Raw genomic sequence first — 20,271 nt, forward strand, 5'->3', positions numbered from 1 at the left:
GCTCCCTGAGGCAGACACAAGTTGGGGGCCAGGTGACACAGAGCTGATGCACCTCCATCAAGTTCAGCACTTTGAGCCAGGGACCACCAGACCAGTGGCATACTTACCCCATAATCAGGACCTCCCAGCTCCTTTATCCGGACCTCCCAATGTCCTTTCTCTCTTAGCAGCTTGTTGATTTCATCATTCAGATCTCGAATTCGGAATTCCCCTAAACCAGCTAGAAAACAAAAATATTACTAGTATTTCTTCAAGATAATGTGTCCTAAAAAGTGAATGTCAGCTGGGTGAGGTGGGGCATACCTTCAGCACTTGGGAGGCAGAGGTTGGAGGATCACTGTGAGTTCGAGGCCACCGTGACACTACCTAGGGAATTCCAGGTCTACCTGGGCTAGAGAGCCAGACCCTAACTCAGAAAAAAGTAGATAAATAAAATAAATCAGTGACTTGCTCCTGGCCCCATCTTTTAGCCTAGGGTGGTGCATGCCTTGAATCCCAGCACTTGGGAGGCAGAGGTAGGAGGATTGCCATGAGTCCTAGGCTACCCTGAGATTACAGAGTGAATTCCAGATCAGCCTGAGCTAGAGTGAGACCTTACCTCAGAGAAAAAAAAGAAAGAAAGAATGAATTGGTGGCTACCTAGCAAGAACCCATCTCAGAAGAGACAATAGGTGGCTCACTAATAAAGGGGCTTGCCTGTGGCCCAGGTTCAATTCCTCACCTACCATGTAAGCTGGATGCAAAAAATTGTGTAAATGTCTGGCATTCATGCAGTGACAACAGATTCTGGTGTGCGTGTGCACACGCTTGTACACACGTGTAAAAACAAATGGCCTCATTGTGAGTGTGACGTCAGCCTAAGATTACATAGTGAATTCCAAGTCAGCCTGGGCTACAGTGAGACCCTACCTTGAAAAACAAAATCAAGGGGCTGGTGAAATGGCTTAGCAGTTAAGGCCCTTGCCTGCAAAGCCAAAGGACCCAGGTTTGACTCCCTAGGACCCACATAAGCTAAAGGTGGTACATGCATCTGGAGTTTATTTGCAGTGGCTGAAGGTCCTGGCATGCCCAATCTCTTGATCGCTCTATTTGCCTCTTTCTCTGTGTCTCCTTCTCTCTCTCTCTGTCTCTCAAGTAAATAAACATTTAAAAATATTTTAAAAAATGTCCAGGTCTGGAGCTCATGCCTCTAATACCAGCACTTGGGAGGCAGAGGTAGGAGGAATGCTGTGAGTTCAAGGCCACCCTGAGACTACAGAATGAATTCCAGGTTAGCCTGGGCTAGAGTGAGATCCTACCTCGAAAAACCAAAAAATAAATAAATAAAAGAAAAAAAAAAGCCAGGTATTTTCCAGGCATAATGGTGCACACCATAAATCCCAGCACTTCAGAAGCAGAGGTAGAAGGACTGCCGTGAATTCAAGGCCACCCTGAGACTACATAATGAATTCCAGGTCAGCCCATGCTAGAGCGAGACCCTACCTTGAAAAAAATAAAAAATAAAAATAAAAAAGCCAGGTGTGGGGCTGAGGAGATTGCTCAGCAGCTAAGATGCTTGCCTCCAAAGCCTAACAACTGGACTTTGATTCCCCAGAATCTACATAAAGCCAGATACACAGATGGCACATGCCATCCGGAGTTAGCTTACAGCAGCTGGAAGCCCTGATGCCCCATTCTCCTTATCTGCCCCTGTTCCCTCTCTCTTTCTGCTTATAAATAAATAAAAAAAAATTTTTAAAGGTAAAGGAGGCAGGCATTGTGGTTCATGCCTTTAATCCCAGCACTTGGGAGGCAAAAGTAGTAAGATTAGCATGAGTTCAAGGCCACCTTAGACTACACAGTGAATTCAGGTGAGCCTAGACTAGAGGGACACCCTACATTGAAAAAAGTAAAAAAGAAAAAAAAAAAAAAAGCCAAAGGATCCAGGTTCAACTTCCTAGTACCCATGTAAAGCCAAATGCACAAGGTAGTGCATGTGTCTGGAGTTTGTTTGAAGAAGCTAGAGGCCCTGGTGTGCCCATTCTCTCTCTGCCTCTTTCCCCCTCTCTCTCAAAAAATAAATAAATAAATAAAATATTTGAAAACAGCAAGGGGGCTGAAAGATAGCTTAACAGTTAAGGCACATGCCTATGAAGCCTAAGGACCCAGTTCAATTCTTCATGTCTCATGTAAGCCAGATGCACATGGTGGCGCAGTGTCTGGAGTTTGTTTGCAGTGGCTAGAGTCCCTGGTGCACCCATTCTCATTCTCTCTGTCTCTAATAAATAAATCTCTCTCTCTGTTGCTCTCAAATAAATAAATAAAAATAAACAAAAAAATTAAAAAAAACAACAATGCCAAGCAGAATCACAGAGTGTTCTGTAAACAGAATGTTTATGCCTCAACAGGCTAAAACAATCACCTACACCTGACCGTCTCTTTTCTTGTATACACTCATATACAAGGGACGCTTGAATCTGCACACACACAAAGCTAGATTTAAAGAAAGGGCTGGAGGGATGACTTGGTGGTTAAGGCATTTGCCTACAAGCCAAAGGACCCAGGTTTGATTCCCCAGGACCCACGTTAGTCAGATGTACAAGATGGCATTTGTGTCTGGAGTTCATTTGCAGTGGCTAGAAGCCCTGGCAAACTCACCCATTCATTCTCACTCACATACTCTCTCTCCCTCTTTCTCTCTGTCAAATAAATTAAAAAAGGAAAAGAAAAAAAAAAAAAAGAAACCATTCTTTGGTTAGGTGGAGCATTGGGGCTACATTCTACAATTGTCCATTCGGTAAAACAGACTCATGTTTCTTTTGGGGGATGGGAATTTATTTTTTTAAAGAATTTTTATTTATTTATTTATTTACTTATTTATTTATTTGAGAGCAACAGACAGAGACCGAGAGAGAGAGGGAGAGAGAAAATGGGAACGCCAGGGCCTCCAGCCACTGTAAACAAACTCCAGACGCATGTGCCCCCTTGTGCATCTGGCTAACGTGGGTTCTGGGGAATCGAGCCTCGAACCAGGGTCCTCAGGCTTAACAGGCAAGCGCTTAACCACTAAGCCATCTCTCCAGCCCAATTTTTTTTTTTTTTTTTTTTGAGGCAGGGTCTCACTCTAGCCCAGGCTGACCTGGAATTCACTATGTAGTCTCAGGGTGGTCTTAAACTCATGACAATCCTTCCACTTTTGCCTCCCGAGTGCTGGGATCAAAGGCATACACCACCACGCCCGGTGGGATGAGGATATTTTTAAAGTCAAGGCATCATGCTATAGCAGAGAATAGTCTCCAACTCACTATGTAGCTTAGAATGACCTTGAGTTCTTGATCCTCTTGCCTCCATGTCCCAAATGCTGGGATCACAGTCTTGTTCAGGCACTCTGCATCCTTCCTGATTTCCTAACTACTAGGAGGAATGTTCAAGTCTGACTGGCAAATCACACACTGTGGGGGCAAGCAAGCTTACCATTCTGAATCTGAGCCACTTTTTTAGAGATCTCTCCAATGATCTGTGAAAAGAATAAAAGGTACTACATTTTCATGGCTTTTGAACATGCCTGAAAGTAAAGGAAAACTATAGTTCAAAACTAGTAATTAGGGTTGAGGAGATGGCAGAGAGGTTAAAGGCATTGCATAAAAAGCCCACTGGCCTGGGTTCAATTCCCAGCAACTATGTAAAGCCAGATACCAAAAGTGACACATGCATCTCTCTCTCTCTCTCTCTCTCTCTCTCTCTCTCTCTCTCTCTCTCTCATACACATACACTCTCTCTCTCTCAAATAAATAAATAAGATACTATAAATGTAAGTGCTTAAAATTCTGGCTTAAGAATGAGATAAGAAGCAGCAAGTAGACTTGTTACTCTGAGATTTACAGAGACAGTACCTGTCGTCTCCACTTCTCAGCTTTGGGCAGCTCAGTACATTCTGAGGCGAGGAAGGGCCTCCGCTCCTATGGAGAAGCAACACATTACCATTGGGCTCCTTACACTTCTATGTAACAGTCCAAAGTGACCATGTCTAGTGGTCTAGATACACTTGAAATCAGAGTTCCATATGGTCCTCCCTCAACCTTTTCTTTTTCTTTTCTTTTTTTTCTTTTTTTTTTTTTTTGGTTTTTCAAGTTAGGGTCTCACTCTAGCCCAGGCTGACCTGGAATTCACTATGTAGTCTCAGAGTGGCCTCAAACTCATGGCAACCCACCTCCATCTGCCTGTCGAGTACTGGGATTAAAGGTATGGGCCACCAAGCCCGTCTCCTCACCAACCTTAAACTTCACTCCACCACCTCTCCTTGGAAAACAGTGCCTTGTGCAGTGAAGCCCTGCAGACAGCTTGTGGTAGTTTGAATGTATGTTCCCTCCACCCCTGCCCCATAGGCTTAGGTGTTTTATTAAAGCTTGACTCCAGAGGACTTCCGGTTAAGATGGCGGCGTAGGTACCACGCCAAAGTAGCCTAGGGGGGAAAAAAGACCAAAAGAACTCAGCAAAAATACACACTTTTACTAAAAAGTGAGGTGTATAGGAAACTGAAGCGGCAGCAGAGAAGTAGAAGAGTTCCAGAGCATCCAGAGCCTGCACAGGCAGGAAAAGCGGCTCTGGCAATCAGCCAACCTCCTCGGCAGCGGCACACCGGGAAACCACCAGACTCGGCTCGAGCCGCAGGAAAAGCCAGGTGCCGGAGCTTTCCCTCACACCGCACTCTCCGCAACTCGGGAAATGTGAGAGGAGAGCGGCAGCGAGCAACGGAGGAGCAGACCATGAAGTAGAAGAACGCCTGGAGCAGCGAGAGAACCAGAGCAGCTGTGGCTCCCTCCCCTCCCCCACCGCCTGAGCCCAGCTCCTGCGAACAGAGCAGCAGCCCGGGACCCAGCCATGCCAACAGCGGGACCCAAGCAGGAGCAGAGTTCGGCAGCAACATCAGCGGTTCCAGCACCGGTAACAGTGGCCCCAGCAGCAGCAGACCCAGGTGTGGCAGCAGCGGCAGACTCGGCAGCAGCAGCTTCAGGGGGAGCAGCGGCAGTGGACACAGCAGCAGCAGCTTCGGCAGCAGTGGTGGCTCCAGCAGTGGCAGCTACACCAGCAGCAGAGGCAGCAGCAGGGGTGGGTCCAGCAGCAACACCTTCAGCAGCAGTGGCTACAGTCCCAGCAGGGGCAGCTTGAGCAGCAGCAGTTCCAGCAGCAGGGGTGCTGATCTGCAGGGCCACACTTGCCAGGCTCGGTTTGCCCCACAGGAAAAGCAAGTGCCAAGCTCCAGATATCAGAACAGCAGCCCGATAGCCCAGGCAGCAACTTGACTGAGACCAAAATCATCCAAGGTAACTGGGATTGCACCAGGGAAGGGTCTCACTTGGTCGCAAGCTGACTTGGATCCCTCAACAGACCAGAAATCTTAACCTCTTTGTTGATAGAGGATCTGGTCGTTATAATAACTACTCTTGCATACATACTTGGGGCTGTTTTTGATTGAATGTGTATAGTGTTTAGTTAAATTTTAGAATCTACCTGTATTTTATTCCACTCAGCCTACTTGAATACTCCTATAGCAGGGAAACTCAACCCCTAAGAACATCTTTGTAGATACTCTCAGAGTCTTAAGAGCCACACCTAACACCTTTCCTACCCTGAAAATATATTACATCAAATCAATTGATACAGCTAAGAATACACAGCTAGCTAGAAAAATCCAAGCATTAATTTAATCCAAGATGCAAAAATATATACATTATAACACAAAAAACACTAAAAAGCAAGATGATATAAACCCACCTAAAAGTATTAATGCATCAGAAATGTCCTCCAGTGAGAAAGAGTTAGAGGAAATGCCTGAGAAAGAGTTCAAAAGAATGATTGTAAATATGTTCAAAGAAGTCAGAGAACAAATCAAAGGAGTCAAAGAGGAACTTAAAGAGGAAATCAAAGGAATCACAGAAGATGCAGGACACCAATTTCATGAAATAAAGAAGGCAATACAAGACATAAATAAGGAAATAGAAATAATAAAGAAAAAGCAGTCAGAATTACTAGCAATGAAGAACACAGTTAATGAAATAAAAATCTCTGTAGAAAATCTCAATAGTAGGATGGATGAGGGAGAGGACAGAATATCTAAGCTAGAAGACCAGGTGGCAGACCTAATACAGTCCAACACAGAGAAAGACAAACTTATAGAAAAGTATGAGTGGGAATTTCAAGATATTCGGGACACTATGAAAAGATCCAATATAAGAATTCAGGGCATAGTAGAAGAAGAACTCCACTCCAGAGGCATAGTAGGCGTCTTCAACAAAATCATAGAAGAAAATTTCCCCCAAATTAGAAAAGAGGTGTCAATGCAGATACAGGAAGCCTTTAGAACCCCAGCCAGACAAAACCCAGAAAGAACCTCTCCTCGCCATATTATAATCAAACTTCCAAATACACACACCAAAGAAAAAATATTGAAAGCAGTTAAGAGAGAAAAATCAAGTTACCTACAAAAGCAAGCCCATCAGGACTACAGCAGATTATTTAACACAAACTTTTAAAGCCAGAAGGGCTTGGAGTGATATATTCCAAGTTCTGAAAGATAACAACTGTCAACCAAGGTTACTTTATCCTGCAAAGTTATCCATTCAAATAGATGGAGAAATAAAGACATTCCATGACAAAAGCAGGTTAAAGGAGTATTTGAAGACAAAACCAGCTCTACAGAAAATACTTGATAGAATCCTCCATGCTGAAGAAAAGGAAAAGCACACATATAAGGAACCTAGAAAAAACAAGCAATACTCAAATACTAGTTAACAGAAGAGAGCGCACGTAGAACCAGAAACACACACACAAAAATGGCAAACAAAAATACACACCTTTCAATAATATCTCTTAATATCAACGGCCTCAATGCCCCAACGAAAAGACATAGATTTGCAGACTGGGTTAAAAAACAGGATCCTACAATTTGTTGTCTCCAAGAAACTCACCTTTCTACAAAGGATAGACATTATCTTACGGTGAAAGGTTGGAAGATGGTGTTTCAAGCAAATGGGCCTAGAAAACAAGCAGGGGTTGCTATCCTAATATCAGACAGGGTAGACTTTAGTCCGACGTTAGTCAAGAAAGATAAGGAAGGTCACTTTATATTGATTAAGGGCACACTCCAACAGGAGGGCATTACAATACTAAACATATATGCACCTAACATGGGGGCTCCCAAATTTGTCAAACAAACACTATTAGAACTAAGGTCACAGATAACACCAAACACAGTGGTGGTGGGTGACTTTAACACCCCACTCTCATCAATTGACAGGTCATCCCGGGAAAGAATAAACAGAGAGGTATCTGGACTAAATGAGGTCATAGAAGGAATGGACTTAACAGATATATACAGGACATTTCATCCAAAGGCTGCAGAATATACATTCTTTTCAGCATCACATGGAGCATTCTCTAAAATAGACCATATATTAGGACACAAAGCAAATCTTAACAAATTCAGGAAAATTGAAATAATTCCTTGCATTCTATCTGACCACAATGGAATTAAACTACAAATCAGTAGCAAGAAAGGATATAGAGCATACATAAAATCATGGAAACTAAACAATACACTACTAAATGATGAATGGGTCAATGAAGAAATCAAAAAAGGAAATCAAAAAATTTATAGAGTCAAATGATAATGAGAACACAACATACCAAAATCTCTGGGACACAATGAAGGCAGTTCTAAGAGGTAAATTTATAGCCTTGAGTGCCTATATTAAGAAATTAGAAAGGTTGCAAGTAAACGACCTAATGCTTCACCTTAAAGCCTTGGAAAAAGAAGATCAAGGCAAACCAAAAATCAGTAGACAGGAATAAATAATAACGATTAGGGCAGAAATTAATGAAATAGAAACAAAAAGAACAATCCAAAGAATTAATGAAACAAAGAGTTGGTTCTTTGAAAGGATAAACAAGATTGATAAACCCTTAGCAAATCTGACCAAAAGAAAGAGAGAAGAGACACAAATTAATAAAAATCAGAGATGAACAAGGTAACATCACAACAGATTCCAGAGAAATTCAAAAAATCATAGGGACATACTATAAAAGCATATACTCCACAAAGTACGAAAATCTGAAAGAAATGGATGATTTCCTTGATCTATATGACCTACCTAAATTAAATCAAAATGAGATTTAATCACTTAAATAGACCTATAACAAACATGGAGATCTGAACAGCTATCAATAATCTCCCAAGTAAAAAAAGCCCAGGCCCGGACGGATTCACTGCTGAATTTTACCAGACTTTTAAGGAAGAGCTAACACCATTGCTTCTTAAGCTTTTCCAGGAAATAGAAAAAGAAGGAATTCTACCAAACTCCTTCTATGAGGCCAGCATCACCCTGATACCAAAACCAGGCAAAGATAGAACAAAAAAAGAAAATTACAGACCAATCTCCCTCATGAACATAGATGCAAAAATTCTCAACAAAATATTGGCAAACAGAATACAAGAATATATCAAAAAGATCATTCACCCTGACCAAGTAGGCTTTATCCCAGAGATGCAGGGGTGGTTCAACATATGCAAATCTATAAATGTAATACATTACATAAATGGGTTGAAGGACAAAAATCACATGATCATCTCATTAGACGCAGAGAAAGCATTTGACAAAATCCAACATCCCTTCATGATAAAAGTCCTACAGAGACTGGGAAGAGAAGGAACATATCTCAATATAATAAAGGCTATTTATGATAAGCCTACAGCCAACATATTACTAAATGGGGAAAAACTGGAAGCTTTTCCACTAAAATCAGTGTGATAGTTAAGGTGTTGTCAACTTGATCTGTTTAGTAATCCACAGGCTGGTTCTAGGAAGGATCAACTAAAGGAGGAGGTGTTTCTCCCAGGGTGAGCCCTTCCCCCAGAGTGGGCGGCCCCGCTCAGAGAGGGACTTGATATAAGGAAGCTCTGGGTAGAAGAGTTCCCTTTTTTCCTTCCTTCCTTCCACTTGGCTGCTGGAGCTGCTCCCTACCTTCTAGCGTGGATTGAAGACCAGTAAGGACTAAAGACCAACATCAACCAAAGACCCACGTGGATCGAAACCCAGCGGCTCCTCAGGAAGCCTCCAGGCTTTCCGGCACCATCTGCAGTGCCAGGTCGGGACTGCTGAGGCATCTGGCCACGTGGACTGAGCAGCTACCAGGTTCGGTGAATCTCAGGCCTGCAACTGCTATTGGATTACTGTAAACTAATCCAATAAATTCCCTTTATAAAATAATTCATTCTAGTAATTCTGTTCCTCTAGAGAACCCTGACTGATACAGATTTTGGTACCAGGAGTGGTTCTAGAGAAACAGAATTGTAAGGATGGATTTCTCTAATGGGCTTAGTGCTATCGGTGGTTGGTTCTCCAATTTCAGTGCTACCAAAGGCCCTACTGGTGATAAGGAGAGCGCCTGTACTGGAAATAAAGAGGGCACTAATAATTCATGGTGTGCACTATTTAAAGAACTCCATGAGATTGAAAACAAATGATCATAAATGTTGGCGGGGATGTGGAAAAAAAGGAACCCTTCTGCACTGCTGGTGGGAATGTAATCTGGTCCAACCATTGTGGAAAACAGTGTGGAGGTTCCTAAAACAGCTAGAGATTGATCTACCATATGACCCAGCTATAGCACTCCTACGCATATATCCAAAGGACTCATCTCATTTCCTTAGAAGTACATGCTCAACCATGTTTATTGCTGCTCAATTTATAATAGCTGGGAAATGGAACCAGCCTAGATGTCCCTCAACAGATGAGTGGATAATGAAGATGTGGTACATTTATACAATGGAGTTCTACTCAGCGGTAAAGAAAAATGAAGTTATGAAATTTGCAGATAAATGGATGGACCTGGAAAGTATTATACTAAGTCAGGTAACCCAGGCCCAGAAAGCTAAGCGCCACATGTTCTCTCTCATATGTGGATCCTAGCTACAGATGACTGGGCTTCTGTGTGAGAATGAAAATACTTAGTAGCAGAGGCCAGTAAGTTGAAAAGGAGACATAAAGGGTGGAGAAAGGAAGGGAGGAGGATACTTAATAGGTTGATATTGTATATATGTAATTACAATGACTGTAACGGGGAGGTAATATGATGGAGAATGGAATTTCAAATGGGAAAGTGTGGGGGTGGGGTGGGAGGGAATTACCATGGGATATATTTTATAATCATGGAAAATGTTAATAAAAATTAAAAAAAAAGAAAGAAAAGAAAAAACGAAAAGAAAAAAAAAAAGAACTCCATGAGATAGATGTATTTGGTGACCCTGACTCATGTCTTGTGAGGAGCAAGGAATTTAGTGACTCTGTATTTAAAACATTTGAATATTTGTGGAAAAGTAAGACCAATGATGAGGCTGGTTGGTTGCTTTTAGCTTCTCTAGACAAACTACTGAGGGAACAGCAGAAGCTCAAAAAGGAAAATTCCAAGCTTAAGACCCACATACATGATCTCAAGGTTTCTAAAGGTGCCCTGGAGGAGAGTCTCCTCTCTAGCCAGAACAGGGCTCAAATTGCAGAAAACCAAACCCCAGCTCTCATTGTGAGATTAGCTAACTTGCAATGTAAGCTTAAATCCCAGCCTCACCAACTATCAGAAGTTAAAGTGAGGGCACTGATTGGAAAAGAGTGGGATCCTGTGACTTGGGATGGTGATGTGTGGGAAGATCCTGAAGAACTTGGGGACATTGAAGTGTAAGATTCTGAAGAAGATGTTTTGGATGAAAATATGACCTGCCCTCCCTTAGCACCAATTGTATCCCCACCCCCACATCCTGAAGGATTATCCTCCCCTCCCTTGCCTGGGGGAATTCATCCCTCTTTGTCTGACGAATCAGCAGAAAATGCTGGTGATTCCCAGTTCCCACCCATCTTTGCCTCTAGGCCTATAAAGATGAAAGGCTAGGCAGGCTCCTAAAGGTGAGATAGAAAGTGTGACACAGGAGGAGATGAGGTACACTCCTAAAGAACTTCAGGAGTTTTCTAACTTGTACAGGCAGAAGCATGGGGAATATGTGTGGGAATGGATTTTAAGGGTATGGGATGATGGAGGAAGAAACATAAGATTAGATCAGGCTGAATTTACTGAAACGGGCCCATTGAGCAGAGATTTTAGATTTAATAATGCAGCTCGTGCAGCTGGAAGGGGTGCCAAGAGTTTATTTGATTGGTTGACTGAAGTATGGCTCCAAAGATGGCCTACTGTGAATGAGCTTGAGCTGCCTGATATTCCTTGGCTTAATGTCGATGAAGGGATTAAAAAGCTCAGAGAACTTGGAATGCTGGAGTGGATTTGCCATGTAAACTCATCTTTGCCCCCACAATGGGAGCGACCAGAAGATGTGCCCTTCACTAAGACCATAAGAAACAGATTTGTGAGGGGAGCGCCAGCATACTTAAAGTCCTCTATCATTGCTCTTTTATGTAAAGAAGACCTCACAGTGGGAGTGCAGTTGCTGCATTAGGTGATTTAGATGCAATGGGCATAACTGGATCTCGGGGTAACAAGGGCCAAATGGCAGCACTAAATCACCAAAGGCGGGGTGAACGTGTTTTTCATAATAGACAGCGTAGGCAAAATTATGCACATAAAGGTATGACTCGTATGGACCTTTGGCATTGGCTGATTAATCATGGTGTTCCCAGAAGTCAAATAGATAAGAAGCCTACTGAGTTTCTTCTTGATCTGTATAAGCAGAAAAGTTCCACAGCAAGGGGACAAAAAGCCACTTTGAATTATAGCAACAGAGAATCAAGGCCTCTTAATCAGTTTCCAGACTTGAGCCAGTTTACAGATCCTGAGTCCCTTGATTGAAGGGTTGGCCGGGTTCCCTCAGGGAAGGACCCCCCCTACAATTGCCAAAAGTTTCAATATTAAACTTACACCACCTATCCTTCCTCAGAGGGACCTGCGGCCTTTTGCTAGGGTAACTGTACACTGGGGGAAAGGAAATAATCAGACCTTTCGGGGCCTACTGGACACTGGCTCTGAATTGACATTGATTCCAGGAGACCCCAAAAAGCACCATGGCCCTTCAGTTAAAGTAGGTGCTTACGGAGGTCAGGTGATCAATGGAGTTTTGGCGAATGTTAGACTGACAGTGGGTCCACTGGGTCCCCGAACGCACCCTGTGGTTATTTCCCCAGTCCCAGATGCATAATTGGGATAGATATACTTAGCAGTTGGCAGAACCCCCACATTGGTTCCCTGACTTGTGGAGTAAGGGCTATTATGGTTGGAAAGGCCAAATGGAAGCCATTGAGGCTCCCACCACCAGGGAAAATAGTGAATCGAAAACAATATCGCATCCCTGGAGGGATTTCAGAAATTAATGCCACTATAAAGGACTTGAAGGATGCAGGGGTGGTGGTTCCCACCACATCTCCCTTTAACTCTCCTATTTGGCCTGTTCAGAAGACAGATGGATCCTGGAGAATGACAGTGGATTACCGGAAACTTAATCAGGTGGTGACTCCAATTGCAGCTGCTGTACCAGATGTGGTTTCTTTACTTGAGCAGATTAACATGTCTCCTGGTACCTGGTATGCAGCTATTGATCTTACAAATGCTTTCTTCTCCATACCTGTCCATAGGGACCACCAGAAGCAATTTGCCTTCAGCTGGCAAGGTCAGCAGTACACATTTACTGTTTTACCTCAAGGTTATATTAACTCTCCAGCCCTGTGTCATAGCTTAGTTCACAGGGACCTTGATCGGCTGTCCCTTCCACAGGGTGTCACGTTGGTCCATTATATTGATGACATAATGCTAATTGGATCAAATGAGCAGGAGGTGGCAACCACTCTGGAGTTGCTGGTACAGCATATGCACATCAGGGGATGGGAAATAAATCCATGCAAAATTCAAGGACCTTCCACCTCAGTGAAATTTCTAGGAGTTCAGTGGTGTGGGGCATGCAGGGATATTCCTTCTAAGGTGAAGGACAAGTTGTTGCATTTGGCCCCTCCTACCACTAAGAAAGAAGCACATCTAGTGGGCCTATTTGGATTTTGGAGACAGCACATTCCTCACTTGGGTGTCTTACTCCGTCCCATATACCATGTGACTCGGAAAGCTGCTAGTTTTCATTGGGGCCCAGAACAAGAGAAGGCTCTTCGACAGGTGCAGGCTGCTCTACCCCTTGGGCCATATGATCCAGCAGATCCGATGGTACTTGAGGTTTCAGTGGCAGACAGGGACGCTGTTTGGAGCCTTTGGCAAGTCCCCATAGGTGAATCACAGCGGAGGCCCTTGGGATTTTGGAGCAAGGCCCTGCCATCATCTGCAGACAATTATTCTCCCTTTGACAGACAGCTCTTGGCCTGCTATTGGGCCTTAGTGGAAACTGAACGTTTGACAATGGGCCATCAAGTTACTATGTGACCCGAGCTGCCCATTATGAGCTGGGTGTTGTCTGACCCACCAGGCCATAAAGTTGGACGTGTACAGCAGCAGTCCATCATCAAGTGGAAGTGGTATATACTTGATCGGGCTTGAGCAGGCCCTGAAGGTACGAGTAAGTTACATGAGGAAGTTGCCCAAATGCCTATGGTTGCTACTCCTGTTGCAATGCCTTCTGTCCCCAAGCATGCACCTATGGCATCATGGGGTGTGCCCTATGATCAACTGACTGAGGAGGAGAGATCTAGGGCATGGTTTACAGATGGTTCAGCACCTTATGCCGGCACTGCCCAGAAGTAGACAGCTGCAGCATTACAGCCCCTTTCTGGGACAACTCTGAAGGACTGGTAAAGGGAAGTCTTCACAATGGGCAGAACTTTGGGCAGTGCATATGGTTGTACATTTTGCTTGGAAGAAAAAATGGCCAGATGTGCAGTTATACACTGACTCATGGGCTGTGGCCAATGGTTTGGCTGGATGGTCTGGGACTTGGAAGGAGCACAGTTGGAAAATTGGTGAAAAGGACATTTGGGGAAGGTGTATGTGGATAGACCTCTCTGAATGGGCAAAGGATATAAGGATACTTGTGTCCCATGTCAGTGCTCATCAGAAGGTGACCTCACTGGAGGATAACTTTAATAATCAAGTGGCCAAGCTGACCCGTTCTGTGGATAGTGGTCAACCTCCTTCCTCAGCCACCCCTGTCATTGCCCAATGGGCCCATGAACAAAGTGGCCATGGTGGCAGAGATGCAGGCTATGCATGGGCCCAACAACATGGACTTCCACTAAGGCTGACCTGGCTACGGCTACTGCTGAGTGCCAAATTTGCCAACAGCAGAGGCCGACTCTGAGCCCCCGATATGGTAGTATTCCTCGGGGTGACCAGCCAGCAACCTGGTGGCAGGTTGACTACATTGGACCTCTTCCATCATGGAAAGGGCAGCGTTTTGTCCTTACTGGAATAGACACTTATTCTGGGTATGCATTTGCCTTTCCTGCACGTAGTGCTTCTGCCAAAACTACCATCCGTGGGCTTACAGAATGCCTTATCCACGTCATGGCATTCCACACAGCATTGCTTCTGACCAAGGAACTCACTTCACCGCCAAGGAAGTACGGCAGTGGGCTCATGATCATGGAATTCACTGGTCTTACCATGTGCCCCACCATCCTGAAGCAGCTGGCTTGATAGAACGGTGGAATGGCCTTTTGAAGAAACAGCTACAGCGCCAACTAGGTGGCAACAGCTTGGAGGGCTGGGGGAGTGTCCTCCAGCAGGCTGTATATGCTCTGAATCAGCGTCCTATATATGGTACTGTTTCTCCTATAGCCCGGATTCATGGGTCTAGGAATCAAGGGGTGGAAATGGGAATGGTCCCACTTGCCATCACCCCAAGTGACCCGTTGGCTAGATTTTTGCATCCTGTTCCCGCAACCTTACGCTCTGCTGGACTACAAGTCTTGGTCCCAGAGGGGGGAGTGCTCTTGCCAGGAGACACAAAGAACATTCTATTGAACTGGAAGCTAAGACTTCCCCCTGGTCACTTTGGGCTCCTAATGCCCTTGAGTGAACAGGTTGAGAAAGGAGTTACAGTGATTGTAGGGGTGATTGATCCAGATTACCAGGGGGAAATTGGGCTGCTCCTCCACAATGGCGGTAAGGAAGAGTATGCCTGGAGTGCAGGAGATCCTTTAGGGCGTCTGTTAGTGTTACCATGTCCTGTTGTCAAAGTCAATGGACGACTGCAACAACCCAATAGAAGTAGTGTGATAAATGGCCCAGATCCTTCAGGAATGAAGGTATGGGTTACCCCTCCAGGGAAAGAACCAAGACCTGCTGAGGTGCTTCCTGAAGGTGGAGGGAATACAGAATGGGTAGTAGAAGGCAGTTACAAATATCAGCTAAGGCCACGTGATCAGTTACAGAAACATGGACTGTGATTGCAATGTTTCTGTCCTGCCTTGATAACAGAGTGTTTGTATCTACACCAATATTAAGATTGTATCATTAGCTAAACTGTTGAATTTATATTAGACCCATTGTATTAGAGACCACATTTCCTTAGAAGTACGTGCTCAACCATGTTTATTGCTGCTCAATTTATAATAGCTGGGAAATGGAACCAGCCTAGATGTCCATCAACAGATGAGTGGATAATGAAGATGTGGCACATTTATACAATGGAGTTCTACTCAGCAGTAAAGAAAAATGAAGTTATGAAATTTGCAGAAAAATGGATGGACCTGGAAAGTATTATACTAAGTGAGGTAACACAGACCCAGAAAGCCAAGCACCACATGTTCTCTCTCATATGTGGATCCTAGCTACAGATGACTGGGCTTCTGCGTGAGAATGAAAATACTTAGTAGCAGAGGCCAGTAAGTTAAAAAGGAGACATAAAGGGTAGAGAAAGGAAGAGGGGAGGATACTTAATAGGTTGATATTGTATATATGTAATTACAAAGATTGTAATGGGGAGGTAATATGATGGAGAATGGAATTTCAAATGGGAAAGTGTGGGGGTGGGGTGGGAGGGAATTACCATGGGATATATTTTATAATCATGGAAAATGTTAATAAAAATTACAAAAAAAACCAAAACAATAAAAAATAAATAAAATAATATATATAAAAAAAAGCTTGACTCCAGCTGCCTGTCACTGGGGGCAGATCCTGGAGTCCAGCCCTAAGCTATCACTGGAAACAGATCTGATTTATAACCCAAAGGTACTCAGAGACGTTTCTGACACTGCCCAGACCCCTACTGGTTGTTGCTTGCTGGTGGTGCTGGATGGTGGTAGTTAATATCTACTTGGATTTATGAATGGCAACCAACTTCTTCCATCACTGATGGAACGTTCCTTTGAATCTGTAAGCTGAAATAAACCCTTCCTCCTATAATCTGTGCCTGGCTTATATGTTCATTCCAGCAACATGGAGCTGACTACAACATGGCCCAAATGCCCAGTTAAGAAAGATGGGTATGACAGGCGTGGTGGCACACGCCTTAAATCCCAGCACTCAGGAGGCAGAGGTAGGAGGATCACCGTGAGTTCGAGGCCACCCTGAGACTACAGAGTGAATTCCAGGTCAGCCTGAGCTAGAGTGGGACCTTACCTCAAAAAAAAGAAAGATGGGTAGGAAGAAAACTCAGTAGCAAAGGCCAGTAAGCTAGAAAGGAGATATAAAGGGAAGAGAAAGGAAAGGAGGGGCGTACTTAATAGGATGGTATTGTATATATGTAAGTAGAATAGATTAATGGGGGGGAAAAGGACCTAAGTGAGGTCTGGGGAAGAGACTGAGTAAAGGAAAGGTGGAGGGAGGGCTAATCAAAATATCTCTATCACACCTTCCAAGGCTTAGGGTCCATTGTGTAAGAGGTGGCGGAAAGAATGTAATAGCCAAGGGAAAGGTAGGACTCCTTACAACATGCTCCTCCAGACACAAAATGGCCTGGACATCCATGACCCCACAGTGCCTGACACTACCTACACAAGACCATCATAATAGGAAGAAAAGATCAAAATAAAAGAGAGACTGATTGACAGGGGGAGGGGATATGATGGAGAATAGAATTTCAAAGGGGAAAGTGGGGTAGGGAGGGCACTGCCATGGGAAATTGTTCACAATCATGGAAGTTGTTAATAAAAATATAAATAATTTGTTTAAAAGTTAGGCCAGGCGTGGTGGTGCATGCCTTTAATCCCAGCATTTGGGAGACAGAGATAGGAGGCTCGCCATGAGTTCAAAGCCATCCTGACAATACAGAATGAATTCCAGGTCAGCCTGGGCTAGAGTGAGACCCTGCCTTGAAAAACAAAATAATAATAATGATAATAATAATAAAGTCAGATATAAAAGAAAGAAAGACGGCCACAGCCAGGCATAGTGGGACACGCCTTTAATCCCAGCACTCAGGAGGCAGAGGTAGGAGGATCGCCATGAGTTCAAGGCCTCCCTGAGACTACATAGTAAATTCCAGGTCAGCCTGGGCTAGAGTGAGACCTCAAAAAACAAAAACAAAAAAAGAGGCACATACTAGGTTATACCTACTTTATAGCATATTTGTACCACTTTAAGAAAGCATGGTTATCTGTGTTTAAAATAGATGTATGTGTATGAATTGACATGTACATACGTGCACTTCTTTTAAAAACAAAGAAAGATATAAAAGATTGACCTACACCATCACTAAACTGAGTCTCCATGAATGGAGATTTACTGACTCCAGCCTTCCCCACACCATACTCCACTTCTGTACCGAGTATTAGAGCTGAGACAATAAGGAGACCCAGTCATCACTTCAGAGAAAAAAATGGAAAACAGGCAGCCAGATAGTCACACTGCCCTAGGGACAGGGAGAGAAGGTGGGCCATGAGTTTCATGCCAAATTCTGAGAAAGCAGACAGGAAGATCCAGGGTCTGAGACAGAGTGCCACTGTCTTTGTTCTTGACAATTTTTTTTTATTTTTTTATTTTTTGGTTTTTCAAGGTAGGGTCTCACTCTAGCCCAGGCTGACCTGGAATAATTCATTATGTAGTCTCAGGCTGGCCTTGAATTCACACCCATTCTTCTACCTCTGTTTCTAAGTGTTGGGATTAAAGCCATGTGCCATCATACCCGGCCATTCTTGACACTTTTAACTCACAAGATTTGAGCTGGAGAGATGGCTTAGTGGTTAAGGAGCATGCCTGTGAAGCCTAAGGACCCAGGTTTGATTCTCCAGGTCCCACAAAAGCCAGATGCATATGGTAACACATGCGTCTGGAGTTCATTTGCAGTGGTTAGAGGCCCTGGCACACCGACTCTCTCTTTCCCTGTCTTTAGTAAATAAAAGTAAACCTAAAACATAGTGTTTCACAAAATGACCGGGATGTCCATGACCTCACAGTGCCTAACACTACCTACATAAGACCACCATAATAGGAGGAAAAGATCATGACATCAAAATAAGAGCGACTGGGGCTGGAGAGATGGCTTAGTGGTTAAGCGCTTGCCTGTGAAGCCTAAGGACCCCAGGTCCAGGCTCAATTCCCCAGGACCCACATTAGCCAGATGTACAAAGGGGCACACATGTCTGGAGTTCGTTTGCAGTAGCTGGAGGCGCTGGCACGTCCATTCTCTCTCTCTCAATCTCTCTCTGCCACTTTCTCTCTCTGTCGCTCTCAAATGAATAAGAATAAACCAAAAAAAAATTTTTTAATTATTTTTAAAAAATAAGAGAGACTGATTGAGAGGGGGAGGGGATATGATGGAGAATGGAGTTTCAAAGGGGAAAGTGGGGGGAGAGAGGGTATTACCATGGGATATTTTTCATAATCATGGAAGTTGTTAATAAAAAAATTTGAAAAAAAAAAAAAGTGCTTCATCAGTTAACTCCCAAGATTTATACCAACCTTTACTTTCCCCTCTTCCAGCTGAGCTTGGCGAAATCTTGCAAGTGCCGTCCTACCAGGAATATAAAAAACTCCATTAGGTCCCATTCATAGATTTTTTTTTTCAAATAACATTATACCTTTATTAATAGCAATGTTGAACAGGGATTGTGTCAGAAGCCACATTTTCTCCCCTAACTTAGCACAACAGGACAAAGGAGAAGTTGGAAATACAATAGCACAGACCTTATTTGATTGACCCTACCAAGAGCCTTCCCCTTTTCAGCATCAACAAACCAAGGATGAAAACACTGGACATAGCTCCATCAATGACCAATTTGTCACCTTGAATCTTCTCTGTGCAATTAGTCAATCCTCTTCTCCTACAGTGGCCCAAGAAGCCAGAGTAGTAATTCCAAGTGCCTACTTTGGATCTGCTCCTTTCTGGCAAGTGAATTCCTATTCTTTAGAAATTTCCAGTTATCTACATAATACCCATTCGTCACTTCTTAGCAACACCTTTTAGTTTCTTTTCCAGAATCATAATGTTCTCAAATTAAATGCTGTTTTCCCATCTCCCATGAAGGTAGGGCGCTAACAAAATGTCAATGGAAGTTACTCACTGAAGAGGTAAAGTACCCTTCTGTGCTCCCTCTGTCTCCTGTGTCTTCCTGTTATGTTCATAGATTTCTCATCACTCAAGTTCCTGGATGGGATATATGGTGGTTTCATTCAGGTGTCCCCCATAAACTCATGTGTTCTGAATGCTTGTTCCCCAGCTGGTGACAATTTGGGAATTGGAACCTTGTTGGAAGTGTATTGTCGGAGGTGAGATTACGGCTGTTATAGCCAGCTCCCCCAGCCAGTGTTTGGGATACTCTCCTGCTGCTGTTGTCTACCTGATGTTGGCAAGGGTGTGATGTTCAGCCTCTGCTCAGACCATCATTTCCCCCTGCCATCATGGAGCTATCCCTAGAATCTGTAAGCCAAAAATAAGCCCTTTCCTCCCACAAACTGGTTAGATGCTTTATGTCTGCAACATGCAACAGGGTCAATCTGTTCATGACCTCACTGGATGACATTCATAGCAGTGGGAATGAAGAAATCAGAGTAGTTAAGGATCTGTAAGTACCAAGGACTTGTCTTCAAAGGCCATTTGTGTTCCTGAACACCTAGGTGCTTATTTAACGTAGACTGCAAATATGGACTTTGGGAACTCTACACATCAGACTACTATGATGAGTAATACATTCATATGGTAAAAGATTAATCTTACTGTGGAGACCCCATCTGTCATCCCAATACCATTCAGAAAAAAATGTTCAACAGTGTAAGTTCTGGAAGCTTTCAGGAAACATGAATGGGGAAGAACAATTTGGCAAACATGGGAGTGCTATTCTAACTTAATGAAAGAAACTGCTTCTCAAAAGATTCATGTACCAAGGATCATATACAAATTCTATGACAGGTATTAAG

General features: G+C 43.6%; 1 protein-coding gene across 1 annotated transcript in view; it reads right to left on the reverse strand.

Moving 5' to 3' along the window:
* LOC101615863 (pre-mRNA-splicing factor ISY1 homolog) overlaps nucleotides 1-20,271 on the reverse strand; it is a 37,742-nt gene that overhangs the window by 14,037 nt on the left and 3,434 nt on the right. Inside the window, exons 3-6 of the mRNA XM_045152156.1 lie at nucleotides 18,817-18,868; nucleotides 3,873-3,938; nucleotides 3,454-3,496; nucleotides 108-220 (exon numbers count right to left, since the gene is read on the reverse strand). Of these exons, the coding sequence (XP_045008091.1) occupies nucleotides 108-220; nucleotides 3,454-3,496; nucleotides 3,873-3,938; nucleotides 18,817-18,868 (274 nt within the window). The remainder of the gene's footprint in view (nucleotides 1-107; nucleotides 221-3,453; nucleotides 3,497-3,872; nucleotides 3,939-18,816; nucleotides 18,869-20,271) is intronic.

This window comes from Jaculus jaculus, chromosome 6 (genome assembly GCF_020740685.1).
Source record: "Jaculus jaculus isolate mJacJac1 chromosome 6, mJacJac1.mat.Y.cur, whole genome shotgun sequence".
Classification (NCBI taxonomy): domain Eukaryota; kingdom Metazoa; phylum Chordata; class Mammalia; order Rodentia; family Dipodidae; genus Jaculus; species Jaculus jaculus.